This window comes from Papio anubis, chromosome 1 (assembly GCF_008728515.1).
Source record: "Papio anubis isolate 15944 chromosome 1, Panubis1.0, whole genome shotgun sequence".
In the NCBI taxonomy this organism is placed as follows: domain Eukaryota; kingdom Metazoa; phylum Chordata; class Mammalia; order Primates; family Cercopithecidae; genus Papio; species Papio anubis.
The window spans coordinates 156,427,958-156,447,656 of NC_044976.1; the positions used below are offsets into that span (position 1 = coordinate 156,427,958).

Below are 19,699 nucleotides of genomic sequence, written 5' to 3' on the forward strand. Positions count from 1 at the left end.
GGAGTTTAAGACCAGCCTGGGCAACACAGCAAGACCTGTCTACAAAAAATAAAAAGACAGCCAGGTGTGGTGGTGTGTGCCTATAGTCCCAGCTACTCAGGAAGCTGAGGCAGGAGGATGGCTTGAGTCCAGGAGTTCGAGGCTGCAGTGGGTTATGAACACACACACCACCGCACTCCAGCCTGGGCAACAGAGTGAGACCCTGCTTCAAAAAAAAAAAAAGGAATAAGTGTTGGTGAACATGTGCAGAAATTGGAAGCTTTGTGCAATGTACCTAAAATGGCACAGCTGATGTGGAAAATAGTTTGGGAGTTCCTCAAAAAATTAACATAGAATTACTTTATGACCCAGCAATTCCACTCCTAGATATTTTCAATTCCCAAAAGAATTGAAAATGAGTATTCAACACTGATCTGTACACAAATGCTCACAGCAGCAATATTCACAATAGCCAAAAGGAGGACATAACTCAGATGTCCATTAACTGATTAATGGGTCAACAAAAAATGTGGTATGTCTTGTAATGAAATACTATTCGGCCATAAAAGAAACAAAGTGCCGGGGCTGGGCCTGGTGGCTCACTCCTGTAATCCCAGCACTTTGGGAGGCTGAGGCGGGCAGATCACCTGTGGTCGGGAGTTCAAGACCAGCCTGACCAACATGGAGAAACTCCATCTCTACTAAAAACACACAAAAAATTAGCCGGGCACGGTGGTGCATGCCTGTAATCTCAGCTACTCAGGAGGCTGAGGCAGGAGAATCGCTTGAACCTGGGAGGCGGAGGTTGTGGTGAGCCGAGATCGTGCCATTGTACTCCAGCCTGGGCAAGAAGAGCGAAACTCAGTCTCAAAAAAAAAAAAAAGAAACAAAGTGCTGATAATGCTCCAACATCGGTGAACCTCAAAAACATTAGGCTAAGTGAAAGAAACCAGACAAGAAAGGCCATATAATGAATGATTCCATTATATGAAATATCTGGAATAGTTAAATCCACAGAGACAGAAAGCTGATTAGTGGTTGCCAGCAGGCTGGGGTGAGCATGGGAGAAGGAATGGGGAGTGACAGCTTAATGGGTACAGGGTTTCCTTGGGGGTGCTGAAAATGTTTAGGAACTAGATGGAAGTGATGTTTCAACAACTGGATGGGGAAGGCCAGGGTCCTCCACTGGCCTGGGCCGCAGCTCCCACCGTTGTCCCATTACAGAGTGGGTCTGCAGGAGGATCTCTGGGTCCTTCAGCTCACCGTGTCAGGTTTAGTAGAGCAGCAGCTCTTCCTGACACACTCCTAATCCCCCTGTCGTGCAGCTGGTTGACTAAAAAGAAGACCAGGACAGATTACTCAACCCCCAGTCACCAGTAGGCAGAAATGCCCAAGGTTCCCCAGCCCAAAGCAGGGCACAGGTGGGCTACACAGGCACCACTGCTCCTCTCTCCAAGCCATCAGAGTCCTGTTTGGTCCATGCTACCCAGCTCTCTATCCATGCCCAGCCACCAGCACCACACCTGGAGTTGTGGCCCCCATGCCATGACCTCCTCACCCCACCCCCTCCTGCCTGAGACAGGCGGGCCACTCCACAGGTACCTGACTCCAGATTAATCCCTGTGAATGGGCTGGGCAAGCTTTAAGAGGAGAACTGTGGAGGGAGAGTCATGCTTCTTCCATGATCCAACTCCACACCAGAATGCCCCCTGCTCAGGGACCCTACCAATCAGGGCCATACATCTTGCTCTACACAAAGGCTGGGGGCTAAGAAGTGCTGATGAATGTCTGGATGAGCCACAGCTGGGATGTTCTCTCAAGTGTCCAAGACCCAACTTTCCCTATTCCTCTTCCTGCTCCAGTGAGACCTACCCTCAGCCCATGCACACCTAGGGGCTCCCCTCCACATGGCGTTGGTGGCACTCTGGACTCACCTCCCTGGCCCCTTTCACAACACTAAATTAAGCTGGATTAGGCTCTCTGCCAGATTATAAGGAGCTGCTGGATCAGGGCTTCCCAGCCCTGGCTCCCATGGCCTTCCTGGGGCTCCCACCTCCTCCCAGGGCCTGAACTCAGTGTCCTCGTGTCAACCCGGCCCTGGACATGGGACACCTGTGCTTCCTCTCACACACTAGCCCAGCAGCCTGGATCCCTGAGATCCGGGAGGCACACAGTAGACACTGTTGGGACAGAAAGTATCCAGGCTTAAGTGAAGCTCTCTGGAGGGAGGGGAAGGGCACTAGCTATGTAAATTGGGAAATGTGAATCGTGGTTCTCTTTCTTCATAATGTAAATGCATTAAGCAGTTTTCAAGATGGACCACAGAAACAGCTGCCACTTGCAAGGAACATGTGCTCCATACCTGTGCTCCCAGTTGCACAAGAGATCTGTGCCTCTGACCCTCCTCCTTCTGAGGCAGGCAGCCCCTTCCCAGACTCACAAAGAACCCCTTTAGGGTCCCCACAGCAGGCTGACAGGGAGGAAGGAGCCTTCTCTTGTTACCATCTGCTCAGGATTTGGAAAGACAATATAAGGTCCCTCTTAGATGGAAAAAAAAACACAAAGAAAAAGTTTTGAGGGTTCCTATGCTTCCCTTTAGGAAAGCAGGGCAGCCCAGTCATCCTGACAATGGAGTCAGGTGTCAACCCTGGCTTGTCTATGGGTCTAGACAAGCAGGCCGAGGCCCATGCAGAACACGGCTCCTGGGAGCAAGGTCTGGGCTTCCAGTGGGTCAGAGCCCAGCAGGCGAGTGTGGCCCCAGGGCTGGCAGGCCTGGGTGACTCAGCGGAGATGCTTCAGTCTGCTGACTGCTGCCCCGTGACTCTGATTTCAGTGGCCCTCTCGGGATAAAGAACGCTCAGATTCCCTTTTTCTACTCATTCCCGGATGGAAGGGGAGGTCAACCGGACTAGGATGGAGAGGAAAGCCTATGGCCAGCTAAAATCCTTCAACCCAAAGAGGTCATGTGACCTTACAGTAAAGCTGGGAGAGAAGGAACCTGTCATTTCCCGTACCAACCCAACATTCCAGCAAGAGCAGGCTGGAAAAATTATTCCAACCCTTGGTCCTGAAGTCGCAGGCTTCCCCCATTCCATTTTCTCAACTCAGCAGGAATAGCCCCGTGGAGCTGGTGGCTCTCTGCCTTCCTGGTGAGGATATGTGGGCACAGGAAGCTGCTCACTCCAGCTCTGATGTGTGATCACAGCTGACCCGGGTGCTCCCAGGTGGGTGAAGGGGTGGGGGTGGAGAAAGAGCCTACCTATCGGTTTAATTGGTGCCTGGGAGCCTAAGCGGCTTTTCTCAAGCGGGCAGGCACCACGTGCTTAGATACTGAATGGGGCACATGTGGGGCAGTATGGACCTGAGTCACTTCGCCAGGGGCACAGCGGGGTGACAAAATCCCCGTAGCAAGGCCCCAGCTACCACATGGGGGATTCGAGGGGCAGAGCATGCCCTCAGTAGCTTTAAAAGGCATCTCGCTCTACTACAAGGGGATTTCAGGTGCAAACTACCGAGACAGGAAAGTCACTCACTCATCCTTTCAGGCAGCACCTGCTCATCTCCAGGCCGCGTAGAGCCAGCTGCCTATTATCAGCTGACACCAGGTAGAGGCTTCCACCTGCCACCTCCTGTAGCCAGCAAGTTCTTCCTTCTGCCCTGACCCTAAGGGCTACTCTCTTGTCCTGGTGGAGACACCCCTCTCATCTAACCCTTGGCTTCTAGCCCCTTCCATTAGGGCCACCCCTCAGTTCTGATGAAAACTACATCCTCCACTCAGCGTCTGCCCTATGGAGAACAAAGCACTTTTGTCCAGTAAATGTCCTGCACCCTCCTCGTCTCCTCACACCCACAGATCCCAGTTGGGGCCCTGAGCTGCCCTCTCATATTCAGGTTTTCTCCATTCTCCATCCTCTGAATTCCCTAAAAACTCTCAGTCCCCAAACATTTTACTCCTTATGGCCTCCCCCACTGTCTCTCTGGGGTCAGCACTCACTGGACCTTCACAATCCCCATCCCTGTCACTGTTTCTCCATAGACAGAAGTGACCACAACCACGAACACCCCTCCACTTAATAAGGTGCCTGGGCCCCAGCTGAAGTGCCACATAGCCACGGTTTCTGGAGGCATCTCTGCCAGGGTTCACCTGCCCTCCTGCACAGGGCGCCCACACCCAGCCCCAGGGGCTCTCCCAGCATTTGGCAGCCTAAGGCTCCTCCTTTCTCCTACCCACAAACAGTTCTCTACACCTGGAGGAGAGCTCCCTGAGAGACTGGAGTGTAAGCAGAGCCCACCTGACTAACTGCAGAACAGGCCTTTCTCCATCCCCCAACTCCACCCCACCCAGTGAAATTCTCTCCTTCCACCCACCAGGGGCCTCACCTGTGTGGGCACTGTTTCCCGAAGCCGCGCTGGCGACAAGGTGCCCGGAGCTCTGAGGCCCCAGCTGTCTGTGGAGTGCGTCAGGTCCCCGGGGTCACAGACCCTGGGCAGCACTGGGCTTGCTCCAGGAAGCCGGGGCCTGCGAGCAGGTGTGCCTGAGCTCCCAGGCTCTGCAGCCGCCATCTCCAGACTGAGGCACAGCCTGGGGATTAGGGGCGGATTGCTCTGGGAGATTTCCCCCTCCCCTGGGGCTCACGGGCTGCTCCTTCCCATCTGGCAGGAGACATGGAGGATCACCGAGAGGACCAAGCTCTGATGAGATGCCCCTCCCCAAGTCCAGCTGTTCCACTGTGAGTTATGTGCATAAGGATGCCCAGGTATGACAGACACCAATGAGGAGGGGTGGCTGGGGGGCAAGGGAGGTTGAAAGGGATGTGCACAAGGACACATGACAGGATGCACTTGCATCCTTCAACCACCCAGAAGACAGGCACTCCACCTTGCCCCTCCCATCTCACAGAAATGCCTCCCATGATCAGAAGCTCCTCTGACAAACAGAGCAGTCTCATGGATTTGGAATGGAAGTGAGCCTCCCAGCCAGCCTTCCAGGATAGGGAAGAGCTCTCCAAAGCCAAAAAGACTGGAGCCTGGAGGGGGGCTCCCCAGCAGATCCTAACACAGCCAGCTCCAGCCAGAGTCCTCTCCTCCTCTCCCTGCTGCCCTGCCCGTTGGCTTAAGGCACGATCACTTCCAAGGCAGTTTCTCTACTCCAATAACCACCTGCAGGAAGCTGACAGCAGCCAGCCTCACCAGGGAAATTCTGCCCTGAGATCCTGTCCCAGAAATCCAGTCTCTGCCCTGGACACCAATGGCCACTTCTGCACTAGCTTCTGCTTCCCAGTCTCCGCCAGCATTGCCCTGGCAAAAACACCCAAGATAAAACACAGATGGCAAACTCACGGCAGTTTCTTCCTCCTTGGACTTCATCTCGACAGTCCCAGCAGGAAATTCTGTGAGTGGCCAGCAGAGGGGGACAGAGGTCCACAGTTGAGGACAATGAGCAGTGAGCAGTGTAAGTGAGTGGCCCGCTGAGTCCTGGGGCCTGCTGGATCTCTCTAATGGCAGCTTCCCACAGCAGAACTGTTCAGAAAGACGTGGATTCTGCACTCACTTGAGCCTGGCGAGGGACTCCGGGCTTAAATAATGATGGTTAACACACGTCGCGTTGATTGGGTAGTCCCAAATTCAAGAAGGTGTAAAGAGATAAGGGCCCAGTGCTATCTCTGGGAGCCAGTGCCAGGGCTTGCAGCCAAAATCACCAAGATCAGGAGTCCTCATACCCTGGGCTCATGGAAACTATACAAACATTTGTGGTTGGCTGATAACTTGGGGTTTGTGAGCACAGAAGCCTGGCAAAGCATATTACATAGGTCCCAATTTCTGAGGCCAGCTCTGACCTGTAGGGCCAGGGAACACTTCTGGCCGTTCCCCTACTTCTGTAAACGCTCCCCCTCTTATGGTACTGGATCTTGACTTTATATGTTGGCACCAAGCACTGTTCTTGTATAAGGGTTATTTGTAAATAGGTCTTATGCCCCTATTAAATGATAAGGCAGGGATCAGATCTGATGTTCATCTGGACCCTTCGCTGTGCCTAGCATAAGACTGATCCTCCCTCAACACTGACATGGTAGAATGATGAAATGATCTATCTCATTTAGCTGCCATGAAAGGCAGTCTGGCCACTGCAGTTCTGTCTCAGGTAGCAACAAAGACAGCTTGGTCTTCTCATACTCAAGATACCCCTTCTTTTTTTTTTTTTTTTTTTTACTTTTTGAGACGGAGTTTTGCTCTGTCACCAGGCTGGAGTGCATTGACGTGATCACGGCTCACTGCAACCTCCACCTCCTGGGTTCAACCGATTCTCCTGCCTCAGTCTCCCGAGTAGCTGGGACCACAGGTGCGCGCCACCATGCCCAGCTAATTTTTGTATTTTTAGTAGAGAGAAGGGGTTTCACCATGTTGGCCAGGATGGTCTCAATCTCTTGACCTCGTGATCCGCCTGCCTTGGCCTTCCAAAGTGCTGGGATTATAGGTGTGAGCCCATGTAAGCCCATGCCCAGCCCAAGCTAAGATTTTTAACTTCTTCTTATTAAGCAGAGGAAAAGGAAGAGAAGGCAGTGGCAGCAGGAGATAGGTGGGGAGGGGCCGAGTGAGCTGAGAGCCCTGGGGTTCACTCTACATGGTAGGTCTCTCTGTGCTTCCTGGGATCAGGAGGGCTCAGAAGCAACAGAAAGAGTTTCCTGCAAGGCCACGTTGCACCACCAAAATGAACTGGGGATAGGTGCCCCCAATACAGGCACCTCGTAGTTCCCTAACGGGAGGTTTTAGCTCCAATCCAAGAGCGGCTTATGCATCAGCACAATAACTGAACAGCAGGAAACAGGGGGTCAGGAGGGAACCAATAGTCTGCTAGGAGAAAAGTAGCAAACAGGAACCAGGGGGATGCCTGCCAGGCAAGTTAGCAGGAGAGCAATGCTTTTCTGAGCCTGCTCTTTTCTTTATACATGAGACGTGTTCCCAAATCTGCCAAGGACGCAGAGCTTCCTGTGGTGGGGGTGGGGAACAGACAGCCCAAAGCATGGTGGCATGGTGGGAAAGGCCCTGTAGAGCCCTGGGTGCGAGACTCACTTCCATGCTTTCTAAGTGGCCTTGGTCAAGTCACTATAGGCGCTGAGACGGTTTCCACAAATGTGATGGGAAGATGGTGTAAAGAGAGGGGATTAAGGTGAATGTGTCTGGCAGGAAGATGTGCCAGAGCTGGGCTCACTGGGCACTGAATGAGCTTTTCAGTGGCCACAGAGTGCTTGGGAGTCAGAAGACCTGGTCTAAATCCTTACCCTGCCACTCGCTAGCTATGCGGCTTTCACGTTCTGTCCATGCCACTTCACAACTGCAAGGAGGCAGGAGCAACTACAAAGCAGCAGCCTGGGTGAGGCGGCCTTACAGAGTGAGACCAGTGGCATCAGGAGATGGAGGAGAGGGTGAATGAGCCAAGCCTTGGAGACTCTGTGCAACTGAGTCTCACTTCTCCTAGCTGCAAATGGTACACAGGATCATTATCTCCCAGGACCCTCGTGCAAACGCATGACACTTTCTAAGTTTTATTGAAATCGGTGACTTGTCCTGAAGCTCCCTCACCATGGGTATATGTGCACATGCATACACAAACCACAGTATTCCAGATAGTACCTGGAAGACTTGGTCTGAAACAGAAAAAGTCAAAGAAGTAGCTGCCATCAGGAGCAAAGTTAAGAGAGTGGCAGGCACACCTGGGAAAAGCTGCCAAGCGCACTAAAGCAGTGGGCTCTGAAAGGACACCAGTCGCAAAGCAGCTCTTCTTTTGCAAAGAAAAGGAGCTGTGGAGTAAGCCGCATCCCCTGCACTTCCTGATCAGTCTTGGACACCCCTGGGCTGCCTCCTCTCTGGCCTGGCAGAGATGGAGGCCACATCTCAGTGACACAGAGTGGTCACTATCAATTCACAGGATGGGCAGCTGAGCTGTGGCAGGGGGTCTCTGGCTTCACTCTTTCCACCCATCCAAGTTAAGCCTGAGGCGGGGGTGACAGATGGGCTCTTGTCATCTTAGAAGGGTGGACTGGAAGGAAGCCCAGGTCCTGGGCACAGGCTCTTCTCTCTGCACGTCTGGAAGGTCTCAGCCCTTTTACTGGGTTCCCCTTAGTTTAGTTTTTTCTTCTATATCCTTCCTTCTCTTCCCTTAATTTTTATGCCATGCCTCTTCTTTCTTTAGTACTCTTTAAATCTTTAAATCTTAAATTTTTTATTTTCTCTTCCTTTGCCTTATTGTTATTCTCTCCCTGCTGCCCTTTTAAAATCATCTTATTTTTCTTGTTTTTTCTTTTAGAGACAGGGTCTCATTCTTTCCCCTAAGCTGGAGTGCAGTGGTGTGATCATGGTTCACTGCAGCCTCAAACTCTGGGGGCTCAAGCGATCCTCTGCCTCAGCTTCCCAAGTAGCTGGGACTACATGTGCATGTCACCACACTCAGCTAGTTATTTTTTTATTATTATTATTTTTTAAGCGAGACAAGGTCTCACTATGTTGCCCAGGCTGGCCTCAAACTTCTGTCCTCAAGTGATCCTCCTGCCTTGGCCTCCCAAATCACTGGGATTACAGGCATGAGCCACTGCACCTGGCCTACTTTTCTTTCTCTTAAAAAAAAAAATCACAAACCACACATTTTAAAGGGTGGGAAACTGGAGAAGTCATAGGCTTTAGGAGCAAAGAACCACGCAGAAAAGCAGCTACATTTAGTAGCTTAGAATACAAGGTGAGGCCTTAAAAAAACCTCAGGCCCCAAATGTGCGGTGAAAATCTCCCAGTGAGGATTCTTCTTTGAAAGGCTGGCAGCTTCTTTTATGCTCACCAAGCCTGCTTGGAAATGGAAGTTTGCAAAGTGGTCATTATTCAGAGGTTCTCTCCCCAAGTATTCACTTTCAGCCCAGCCAGAAGGTGCATCTTCTTAGAAACACACATGACCAAAGAGCTCTGCTAACCCCCAGGGAAATGCGAGAGGAAGGATAATATTCTTCAGTGTGAACGGCAGCAACCAAGGTGGGCAGGCTTCCTAGGAGTACGTGGATAGGCACAGCTGTGTGAGCTGGGAAGGCAGACAGATCAGGTCAGAGTGGAGGAAGATGCAGGGCAGCACCCACATGCACACACCAGGGCCCCTTTCAGCTGCTTCCAGAGAGGGAGCATGCCATCTCTCCTGCTGGTCCTCTGCCCGTCTAATGCCACAGACACTCCTGTTTAGGTGGTCCTTCTCACAGACATGAGCCCAGATGTTGGGCAGTGAACAGAACCACTTACCTAGGTCACTTTTAGGCAAATCAAAATCTGTACCAGGCAGGTAGGAAAGACGGATGATTTCTTGCCTTTACAGTCACTTGCCCTGGAGGAGGCTTTACTGGCAACAGGCCCGAGAGAAAGTGACCCGGAGAGGAAGCCACATTTCCTTTTTGGGCAACTTTTAGGAAGCAGAGCACCCTCGACCCCATCCTGCTTGCCAGGAATAATTTGGAATCATTCCTTTCTAAAAGCAGAGGATTGAAACACTGAATTCTAGTGTGCTCCTGCTGACTCAAGGGCTCAGAGCATACCATGAGCTGATGTGACTAAATGAGAAATGTGTGTGAACGCATTCTGCAAACTGTAGCTTGCTGTTCAGCTGACTGTTGATGCCTGGAAGGCTTTCAAAAGGACAGGAGTGGCACCTCTTGGGGGGCATGCCCATAAGCCATTGAGGCCCTGAGAAGTCAGTGGACAGGCATGGGGCCCAGATTATATTTGGATCTGAAACTACCTTCTCAGGCAATGAAGAAACCTTATATAATGAAGTTAATGTTACAGAGCACTTGTCTTTCCAGGGCAGGATTCGTCTTTCCAGCTGCCCAGAGGAGGCCTCCTGGTCACAGTATCACCTTGGGTCTGATTTAGCTCCTGCTGAGCCTGCTGAATTATTCACTAGCTATGGACACTAGCCCAGCTCTAGGGTCCCAGTGGTGGGGTATCTGGAGAACTGTAAGGAAGAAAAAAGGGAAAGGAAGAGTGAGAACTCCCAGAATCAGATCTGGAGGGGGATCAAAGAGGACAAAAGCAGCAGGAGGCAGGAGGCCTCTAGGTTGGCATCTGGAAGATTTGGGAAACGGGCTAGGGGTCCAAGAGCCTGTCCCCGGACCGAGAAGAGAGGTAGGAAAAGGCTACTGTCCCCAGAAGCGACACTGACTTCCCCCAACTCCCTACTGCAGCTCAGGGGAGCTTCTGATTCCCTAGGAGCCTAGAAGAAATGCAATGGGGTGTGTACATTCATTTTTGCTTCTATTTCAGAGCTCTCTGCTCCGTGGTGTATAAAGAGAAAGCCCAAAATGTGCCTATGAAAAGGACAGGCAGAAGCAGGGATCAGGTTAATGATACTGTATTTCCATTGCCTCATCTGGCACCAGAGGGGACTGGGGTCACGTTTCTCATCTCAGGGATGTGGCAGATCCAGGGAAGAATGTGCTGGGTAGCCGGGGAGACCTGAGCCAACTCCCATGACCCAGCCCACATCAGAAGCGCCGGCTCCTCACCGTCTGGAACTCGATGACAGCTACTCTTGCTGACTGCTACCAGCTCTGGCATAGGGGTCTGACACCTGAACCGTGAGCACACCTTCCCCTTGGGCAGCCTTGGAGAGCCCAGGCAGATACCTGGCTGGCCTCTCCCACCTGTGTCTGCAGACAGACAGCTTATTTCTCACCAAGTTTTCACCTGAGCTTGGGGACAAAGGCGTCAACAAGGCATGACCTCACATCTTGGCTAGGTAACTTGGAAGTTATCTAATTTTGCCCCCTGTATCCTGGCAATTTCTGTACTCCCAGATGCCAGAGCTAGTCTGGAGAATACTGGATATTTTCTTTTTTTTTCTTTTCTTTTTCTGAGACTGAGTTTCGCTCTTGTTGCCCAATCTGGAGTGTAATGGCGCGATCTGGGCTCACTGCAATCTCTACCTTCCGGGTTCAAGCAATTCTCCTGCCTCAGCCTCCTGAGTAGCTTGGATTACAGATGCCCATCACCACACCTGGCTAATTTTTGTATTTTTAGTAGAGACGAGGTTTCCACATGTTGGCCAGGGTGGTCTCGAACACCTGACCTCAGGTGATATGCCCGCCTTGGCCTCCCAAAGTGCTGGGATTACAGGCATGAGCCACTGCGCCCGGCCGATATTTTCAATCTAGAAAGAAAGTCAGTGGGTGTTAGTGGGGAAAAGATGCATAAAGGCTAATTCTGGAGGCCAGTTACTTGCTGTCTGATTCTGTCTGAAAAGTCAAGAGGATGCTGCAGCTTATGATGTCTGGTGTCAGAGCTTTAGGTCAGACACAGAGTCCTCACTTTGGGCCCCTCTCAAGGGGCAGGACCCCTACAAGGCAAGGGGCTTCACCTGAACATGAGGAATTCAAATCAGACTAAAGGAAGAAACTTCTCGGATCTCCAGGCACAAGAGGATATACAGCTGTGCTGGGACCCCAAGGCCTCTGGGGAATAGGGGCTTTGAGTCACTGAGACAGGGAGCAGCAATTCATGGCAAATCACACAGCTGCCCTGCCTTGGCCTGGCAAGCCACTGGCAGCACAGGCACGGCCTTGAAAGGCTCCTCTGAGACTGCTGGTCTGGCTGCCTCTGGCTCTCCCTCTGCCCAAAGGACCTTTCCATGCAGAGAGGAAGAAAGAAGGGCAGAAGAGATGAGATGGAATGGGCAAGGGGAACAGAGGAGGCAGTTGCCCTCCACCACTCCTGGGTGTGAGGGAGGGCAGGTCAGCAGAGGCTGGCGCATGTACCTGCATGGTGGTGTGACTCAGAAAGTGGATGCATTCGTGTGAACATGCAGAGTGTGGCCCGTCTGGGCCCCTTCAGCCTCCCATGCAACCTGGCCTACAAGTTCAGATACATCGGGCGCCCGCATGGCCAGCTGGCTGAGCGGTCATGTTTGGAAACCTCTCTCAGCAGAGCCCGCCCCACCCACCTCTGAACCAGCAGACTCCCAGACATAAACAAACCAAGGCCTCTGGGCAGCTGCCAAGATCTATCTTCTTGGCAAGAGCCAGGGGTTGGGGGGGGGGGGCCCTCACTCACCATCCTTCAGAGTAAACAGGGGTGCTTATTTATGCTGGGGCAGAGAAGAAATCTTGTTGGATAAATCTGGTGTGGGAGTGGACGGAGAGCATAGGGCATTCAGAGTCTGCTCTGGCTTAGGTGACGGGCTGAACTCCACTGGTTTCCCCGTCTGGAGCCTGGAGATAACACCTCCATGAGGCCACAGGGAAGCATCCAGTCAGGACATTGTCATCTCTCCACCCTCCTCACTTCACCTGCAGCATGAGTGGGGAGATCTTGGCCCTCTCTTCCTTCCTGCCTGCTCTCAAAGCAGGGCCTGTCATAAAGTCCTGTCCCCAGCACCTCCACAGTCTCCTGAAGCTGTCCAGAAGCCCTCCCAGCTCTGCCCCATGCTGCTTCTCAGCCACACTGCAGGAGGGGAAGGGGTGAGCAGGACACAGTCAGGGGCTGGCTGGCTGTAAACCCAGCACTCCTGCGCTGCATCCCCTTCCTGACACTCCATGCACAAGCCCAGGGGTCAGCTGGGGAGAGGTTCTGAACAAGGCGAGAGGGGACTGATGCCTCACCAGGCCTGGGAGAGATGACAGAAGGGGAATACAACCCTCTGACACTACATTTTCCAGGAACTGCTGTTAAAAAAAAAAAAGAAAAAAAAAAAAAAGAAGAAGAAGAAGAGGGAGAAGAGGGTGGGGACCTCATCTGTTTTCTGAGGAGCCAGATGGCTCAACTCCATCTCCACTGGATATATAACCAGTAGTTCCCTCTCTAGTCTCCAGGGCATGTGCCTCCCAGAGGTTAAGGCAACACACGGATGGAAAACCTGCACTCTCTAATCACCTGCCAATGCCCAAGTGCACCCACAATTGATGACATTTTTTTCCCCACTTTACAAATCTAAGACAGAGACAGCAGTTACTTTTCTGTGTCACATACATACTAGAAAGCAGAATGGCAAGGCTGAGATGACGATTTTTAAAAATGGAGATAGGGTCTCAATCTGTCACCCAGGCTGGAGTACAGTGGTACAGTCGTGCCTGACTGCAGCTTCAACCTCGCGGGCTCAAGTGATCTTTCCACCTCAGCCTCCCAAGCAGCTGGGACTACAGGTGCACGCTACCACACCCGGCTAATTTTTAAATTCTTTTTGTAGAGATGGGGTCTGACTATGTTGCCCAGGCTGGTCTCAAATTCCTGGGCTCAAGTGATCCACTCATCTCGGCCTCCCAAAGTGCTAGGATTACAGGCAGGAGCCACGCACCCAGCCAACAATGTTTTGTTTTTGTTTTTAAACAGGGAAGTAATTGAAGGCACAACCTCAAAGACAACTAAGTGGATCTAGCAGGAACAACCAACATCCAAATTACCATCACCAAGGCTGAGCTGCTTCCCTGGACCGTGAGCCCCTATCTGTCCCCCATCACACCCTGCTCTCCTTGGGGCTTGAGGTCCCCTACTTTCTTGGGGTGGGGCTGGAGTGAGCCTCTCCAGGACAGCTGAGGAACTTTAGCTGCCTCTAGGGTGTTTCGGTAACTCAACCCCAACAGGGCTGCTCTGGTCCGAAAGCCAGCTGGTGAGTTCTAAACAATGGCAGGGGGTGTGCGGAGAGGGGGAGGCTTATGAATTAAAAATAGATGCTAGTAACCGCCAGGGATCTTGCAGAGAGCATGTGGGGCTGTGTTTACTAGGGAGAGAAGAATACCTCCTATTCATGCCCAGAGATCCGGGCAGAACCACTACTGCTTCTCACCCCAGCCCAGGGCCTCTGGGTGTGGGGGAGTCAGCTGACGGAGCAGGGTTTACTGATGGCTGGAAGACCCTTTTCCTCTGTGACAGGGAAGCACCTTTCTCTCCTCACGATCCTCAGGGCCACGCCCATTCCTGGAAGGATAGCTCCAGGTCAGGAAATCTAGGTAACTCAAGGGGAAACGGCAACCAAGAGATAAAATCAACCCCCTCGGGCTGAGGCAAACCTGCTCTCCATAGACTTTGCATAAAATGGTCCCCAGCTGGGTTCAGTGATGTCACCTCTCAGATGAGTCTCGGGTACAGACTAGGATCCCTTGTCTCCCTGCCAAGACCTAGCTGGGTACCATAGACAAGCAGTCTCTTGATTCCCCTAGGCCTTAGTCTATTCATCTGTAAAATGGAGATAACACCTGCTCTGCCAACTTCACAGGTATGTTATAAAGATCAACCAGGTCATACACCTAACAAAGCTGAGGGTTCTAAAGAAGGATATAAAATAGTCACAGGAACAACCATTTCCCCCATTATCACCCTGAACCCAGAGAACTGTCCCCTCATCGGGTCACCCAAAGTCTCTGGGTCTCGTCTTCCATAAGCAGCAAAAAAAGAGTTCCTCCCTCCCATCTGGGTATCTCAGGCATGGTGAGCCACATGGCAGAGCCTCACAGAGAAGCTCCCCAGCTAATGTTTCCCCCAGGTCCCGCTTCCCCCAGGCCCCTGCAAACATCCAGTCTTTCACCAGCTTCTGTCAGTGCCCACTGCCCACCCCAACATCTTCCCCCTGTTCAGGAGGTCTTCATGGGAGCCCTAAGCAACCAAAGACAGCAAGGTTCACGGTTTCCCTCCTCATAAAATAGCTGCATACCGGAGACTCCTGCTTGACAGGATTTTTCTAATTTGATTTTTAAAATGTATTCATTGACTCACCCATGAGAGGTGGGCCTGGCTGCCTCTACACGCAGAGTGTCTGCTCATTAAGGGCTGAACAACCTGGTTCATTCTGCTGGGCTCCTCCAGCTCTCAATTTCACAAAGCCACGCCACCCTTTTAGCCAACGCGTGCAGAGCTCCTCACTCTGAGAACAGACTTCTCCCCACTGGAGGCTAGGCTTGCAAATGGTTCAGTCCCATCATTTTAAATACTATCTATATGCTGACAACTCCCAAATTTATGCCTCTAGCTTGGATCTCTCCCCAGAACTCCAGACTCGTACAGCTGACTGCTTAATTGGCATTTCCACGTGGACGTTTAATAGCCACTTTAAATTGAAGGTACCCCAAACGTAGCTCTGATTTCTGCCTCCCCACCTCACGCCCCTTGCCAGGTACTCATTCCATTTGCCATCTTCCTTGACTCAGTTATTGGCCATTTCTTCTTTCTGGCTGCCAGGCCACAAATCTGTGAACCACATTTGACTTCTCTCTTTCTGTCATGCCACATAGAATCATCAGAAACCTTTGTGGCTTGATCTTTGAAACCAATCCAGAATCCAGCTACTCTGCCCCACCCCCAGAGTAGTTGGACAGCTTCTGAACCAGATGCCCTGCTCACACCCAGTTCACAGCACTTTGGGAGGCTGAGGAAAGCCGGATCACCTGATGTCAGGAGTTTAAGACCAGCCTGGCCAACACGGTGAAACCCCATCTCTACTAAAAATACAAAAATTAGGCAGGCGAGGTGGTGGGCGTCTATAATTCCAGCTACTCAGGAGGCTGAGGCAGGAGAATCACTTGAACCCAGGAGGCGGAGGTTGCAGTGAGCAGAGATGGGTGACAAAGCAAGACTCTGTCTCAAAAAAAAAAAAAAAAAAAAAAAAAATTGGGATATCTTCACCTGGCTTTGCTGTCTCACAGGATTGCTTTAATGAATTCATGAAACAATGTCTACAAAAGCACTTTCTACGTTGGAAAAGTACAAAACCAAACCCGAGCTGCTATACAGTGCTGGGCACACAGCATATACACAAATGCTTGTTGAATGAACGAACATCCAAACATTTTCAAATGTCAACACGCACAAGAACTTGAGAAACAGTCTGTGTTGATGAGAGGACAATTTAAAACTATATGTGGAGATGGATCTGCTCTGGTGATCATCTAAGGTAAAAACAACTTTATATCAGAGTTTCCCTTGGAACTTTGACGCTGGAAAACCCACGGGGCCTCACATGCCCCAAATGTAGAATTGTTTGGTCTTCCATCATGTCTCCTTCTCTCACTTCCACTTGAGCTGTCTTCTCTTTCATCTGCCCTCCCACTGGACCTTCCAGACTCCTCCTTCCACAACAAACAAGCTGCCTCCTGCCCACAGTCATGCACTTGGGCCCCTGCAGGCTCTTACTGCAGCTCCGCTTGCCCTGGAGCCCGCATTAATCGCAGTGATTTTTTTCTTCCTCTTCCTCCCTCATTTTGTGCCCTCTGGAGATGGGACCAGCATTCTACTGTACTCAGTGTTGCTTTAGCCCGGCCTCTTTTGAGGTCCCTGCCATTGCACTCTTCTCCCCCACCCTCCAGTTATCAAAGCTACCGGCTGCCCTCCTTCCTGACCACTGTCCTAGGGGGCATCTCCATGTCATGTGGACAGCCCATCCCACAACCTAGCCTCTCAGCTCTTGCCACTGCAAATTATCTTTCCATTCATTCCTTGTTTGCCATGCTCTATGAGTACACTCGGACCTTTGTCTTCCCTATCCCATCCCCCAAATCGTAAACACCAATGCCCTCTCCTATCTCTCACTCCTCTTTATTCTTAACATACCTGCTCCCTCACTCCCTCAGTACCCCCATCTCCTTTTCTCCACATTCATCAGCCTTCTCCTATCCCCACCTCCTTCTCTGCTAGCCAAGATTTCAAGCATTCTCTGACCCAAACCCCCAACTCCTCTGTCACCCTTACATGCCCTCCCAGCAACCCCCAACCCTGGATTAGCCAGATAATCGTTCAGCTCTGTTCCTACCCTCTGGCTAGGACCACTACAGAGAAAACAATGTGCAACCACTAGGGTGCTGCCAGCACAAATTACGAGCCTCTACAACACCAGACAGGTCACCCGTGAGTTCCTGCTCAGAGCCTTGCTCTGCCCCAAGCCAAAACTTTACAGCCCTTCTCAAGCCAGCCCTTCCCACCACCCCTACTATTCACAATAAACAGTTGCACTTTTGGTTTCTTCCCCTATAGAAAATAAAAACAAAGTAAGAATTCATTTCTGCCTCCCAGAGGTGACTCTTTGTGACCAAGGACCATGCTGACATCTGGATCTCACACCCTTTCACCTACTCACTGACCTCACCCCAGTGAGAATTCCCCTTCCTCACTGCTATCTTCGGTCTCTCCCTAATAGGGCCCTCTCCAGTCAACATGAAGGTGGGCTCAGGTGCTTCCTGACTCAAAAAACCCAACAAAACCAGACTGCCTCCACCTGATGCCCTCCTTCTTCCCAGCCAAGCTACACACCTGCCTCCACTTCCACCCTCTCCTTAATCCACAGAAGCTGGCTTTAGGTCATGGTTCCCAATGACAGCCACTGCTTGCTACTGCCTGTGCACATTTCCAAACCCAGATGTGACCTGCCCCTTCTATGCATTTCACTCTAATTACTTCCTCCTCCTTCAAGCTCATTTTTCTTTTGTTTTGCTGCAAGTTTACTTCTATCCATCTGACTGCTCTCTCTCAGGCTCCTGGTGCTTGGCCTGTCACTTATATGTCAGTTGAATCTGTCCATGGCCTCCTTCTCATTCAACACATCCTCCTTTGAAGACCTCACCCATACCCATGATTTCAACCTCAGTGCCAGCTCCCAGAGCACTGGCCCCGGCTCAGGACCCTACCCCACAAACCCAATTACCAGCTGGTCCTCCCTAGCTGGACAGCTCCCAAAGGCACTTGCAACTCAACAGGTCCAAAACTGAATTCATCACCGTCCCCTCAAAACACGCTCCTTCTCCTGTGATTCCTCAACTAGAGAATTCCCCCATTTCTTTTACTTCTCTTTATTTATTTATTTTTTTGAGACTGAGTCTTGCTCTGTCGCCCAGGCTGGAGTGCAGTGGCTTGATCTTGGCTCGCTGCAACCTCCGCCTCTCAGGTCCAAGCAATTCTCCTGCCTCAGCCTCCCGAGTAGCTGGGATTACAGTCGCCCACCACCATGCCTGGTTAATTTTTGTACTTTTAGTAAAGACAGAGTTTCACCATGTTGGCCATAGTGATCTTGAACTCCTGACCTCAAGTGATCCGCCCACCGCGGCCTCCCAAAGTTCTGGGATTACAGGTGTGAGTCACGTGCCTGCCCCAATCTACTCTTTATATTGAGACCTAGAGGGACCTCGTCCTGCCAGTTTCCTGCCTAGCACCCCTTGATAGCTTCACACTATTCCCAGACTCAACATGGCAAGGCCTTTTGTGATGTGGCCTCTGCCTACCTGTCAATCCCCAAAAGTGCTAGATGCTCTGGCCATAATGAACCCCCAGTAGCCCCCAGCACCAGCTTGTGTGCTTTTGTACGTCCTATGCCCTCCCTTCCCCCTTCCCCTCTCCCAGTTCTTGCCTGGCTAAATTATTTAAGATTCAGCTCAATGGTTTCCTCAAACAGGTCTTTGCCAGCTCCTCGCTCTCTCCTCAAGTCCCCTCTCCCTTGAAGCTCCCACAGCAGCTCCCATCTCTCTGTTCATTCACCCACTCGTCCCCCTTCTAGAGTGAGCTCCACAAGGACAGCAACACTGGCTTGTTCATTCTTGTAGCACAAAATAAGGATTCAATAGATACTTGTTACATGAATAAAAGAACGAATATATAAATTCATGAAGTGCCAAACTAGCTTTTCTCCTTCCCAAATCACCCTTCACGGATTCCCTATCTTCTTTGGTTGGTGCCAATAGTAAAGATGATACTACTCCAGGCTCTATTCCAAGTATGTTATATATATTAACTCATTTAGTCCTACAACTGTACTATTGTTATCCTCATTTTCCACTGGTGACACACGCATAAAGAGGTTAACTGAGTAAGTGGCAGAACCAGGGTTGCTTCCAGTCTATGCTTTAAACTACTATACATATTGCTTCTTGATAGCCCATTTAAGGAAAACAAGTCAACATTAATACCAGTATGAACAAAACACAATTTTGAAAAACAAAACCCTGAGGAAACAAAAATTAGCCATCCTGGGGATCATCTCTTGTTTTTGGCCTAGTCATATCTGACTCCTTTAACCAAGGCAGATAACTATGCAGGCGGCAGGGTGTCAGGATCTGCCAGGCAGGGCCCCCGGTTCAGCTCCCCAGATCTCAAGGCCCCTCAGCAGATGGCCCTTGCCTTTGAGTCTCCCCCTGCCCCAGAAGGCCCACCTCACCTTGTCCCCGATGCCTTCGGCCTCCTCAGCCAGGAGGTACACGTTGCTACCATCGGCCAGCAGCAGAGCAGTGTCGGTGGTGGAGGAAGAGCGGGGACGGCACTGGTGCTGGTGCAGGATGGCGGCCAGGCTGCTGTCCTGGGGGGCCTTCCGCAGCAGGTGAGGGCTGCCACGCTGGGGCTCCAGGGAGCTACTCTTGGTGCGCCGGCTGCTGCTCCCGCTGCTGCCGCCCCCACTGCTGCTGTGCAGGCTGGCGCCCCGCTTGATGGAGGGCCGGGACCGGATCTGCTGCAGCACACGGTTGAAGGCAGTGGGCCGGGCAGGCAGATCGTGCAGGGACATGGCGTAGGAGACGCGGTGCATCTCCGGAGAGCGTTCCTTCTCATCTGGGGAGTCATGGTCGGACATACCCTGCTGCTGCTGCTGCTGCTGCTGGGAATCCTGAGACGTCTGGTGCTCCCTTTCCCGAGACCGACGGCGGCTGTGGAACAGGTGCTTCAGACCGTGGCCAAACATGGAGCCCTCTGACAGCTGCTGGATTTTCTGAAGGGGGAGAGATGAAGAACCCTG

At 51.6% G+C, this 19,699-nt stretch overlaps 1 protein-coding gene across 6 annotated transcripts in view; it reads right to left on the bottom strand.

Annotated features, from left to right (window-relative positions):
- The window catches only part of TMCC2 (transmembrane and coiled-coil domain family 2), a 44,218-nt gene that overhangs the window by 11,185 nt on the left and 13,334 nt on the right, over positions 1-19,699 (bottom strand). For 2 of the 6 annotated variants that reach the window (XM_009188958.3, XM_009188973.4), the window contains exons 2-3: positions 19,130-19,672; positions 5,320-5,499 (exon numbers count right to left, since the gene is read on the bottom strand). In XM_009188958.3, the coding sequence (XP_009187222.1) occupies positions 5,320-5,499; positions 19,130-19,672 (723 nt within the window). The other 4 variants (XM_003893227.3, XM_009188978.4, XM_009188991.4 and 1 more) reach the window with 3 other exon arrangements.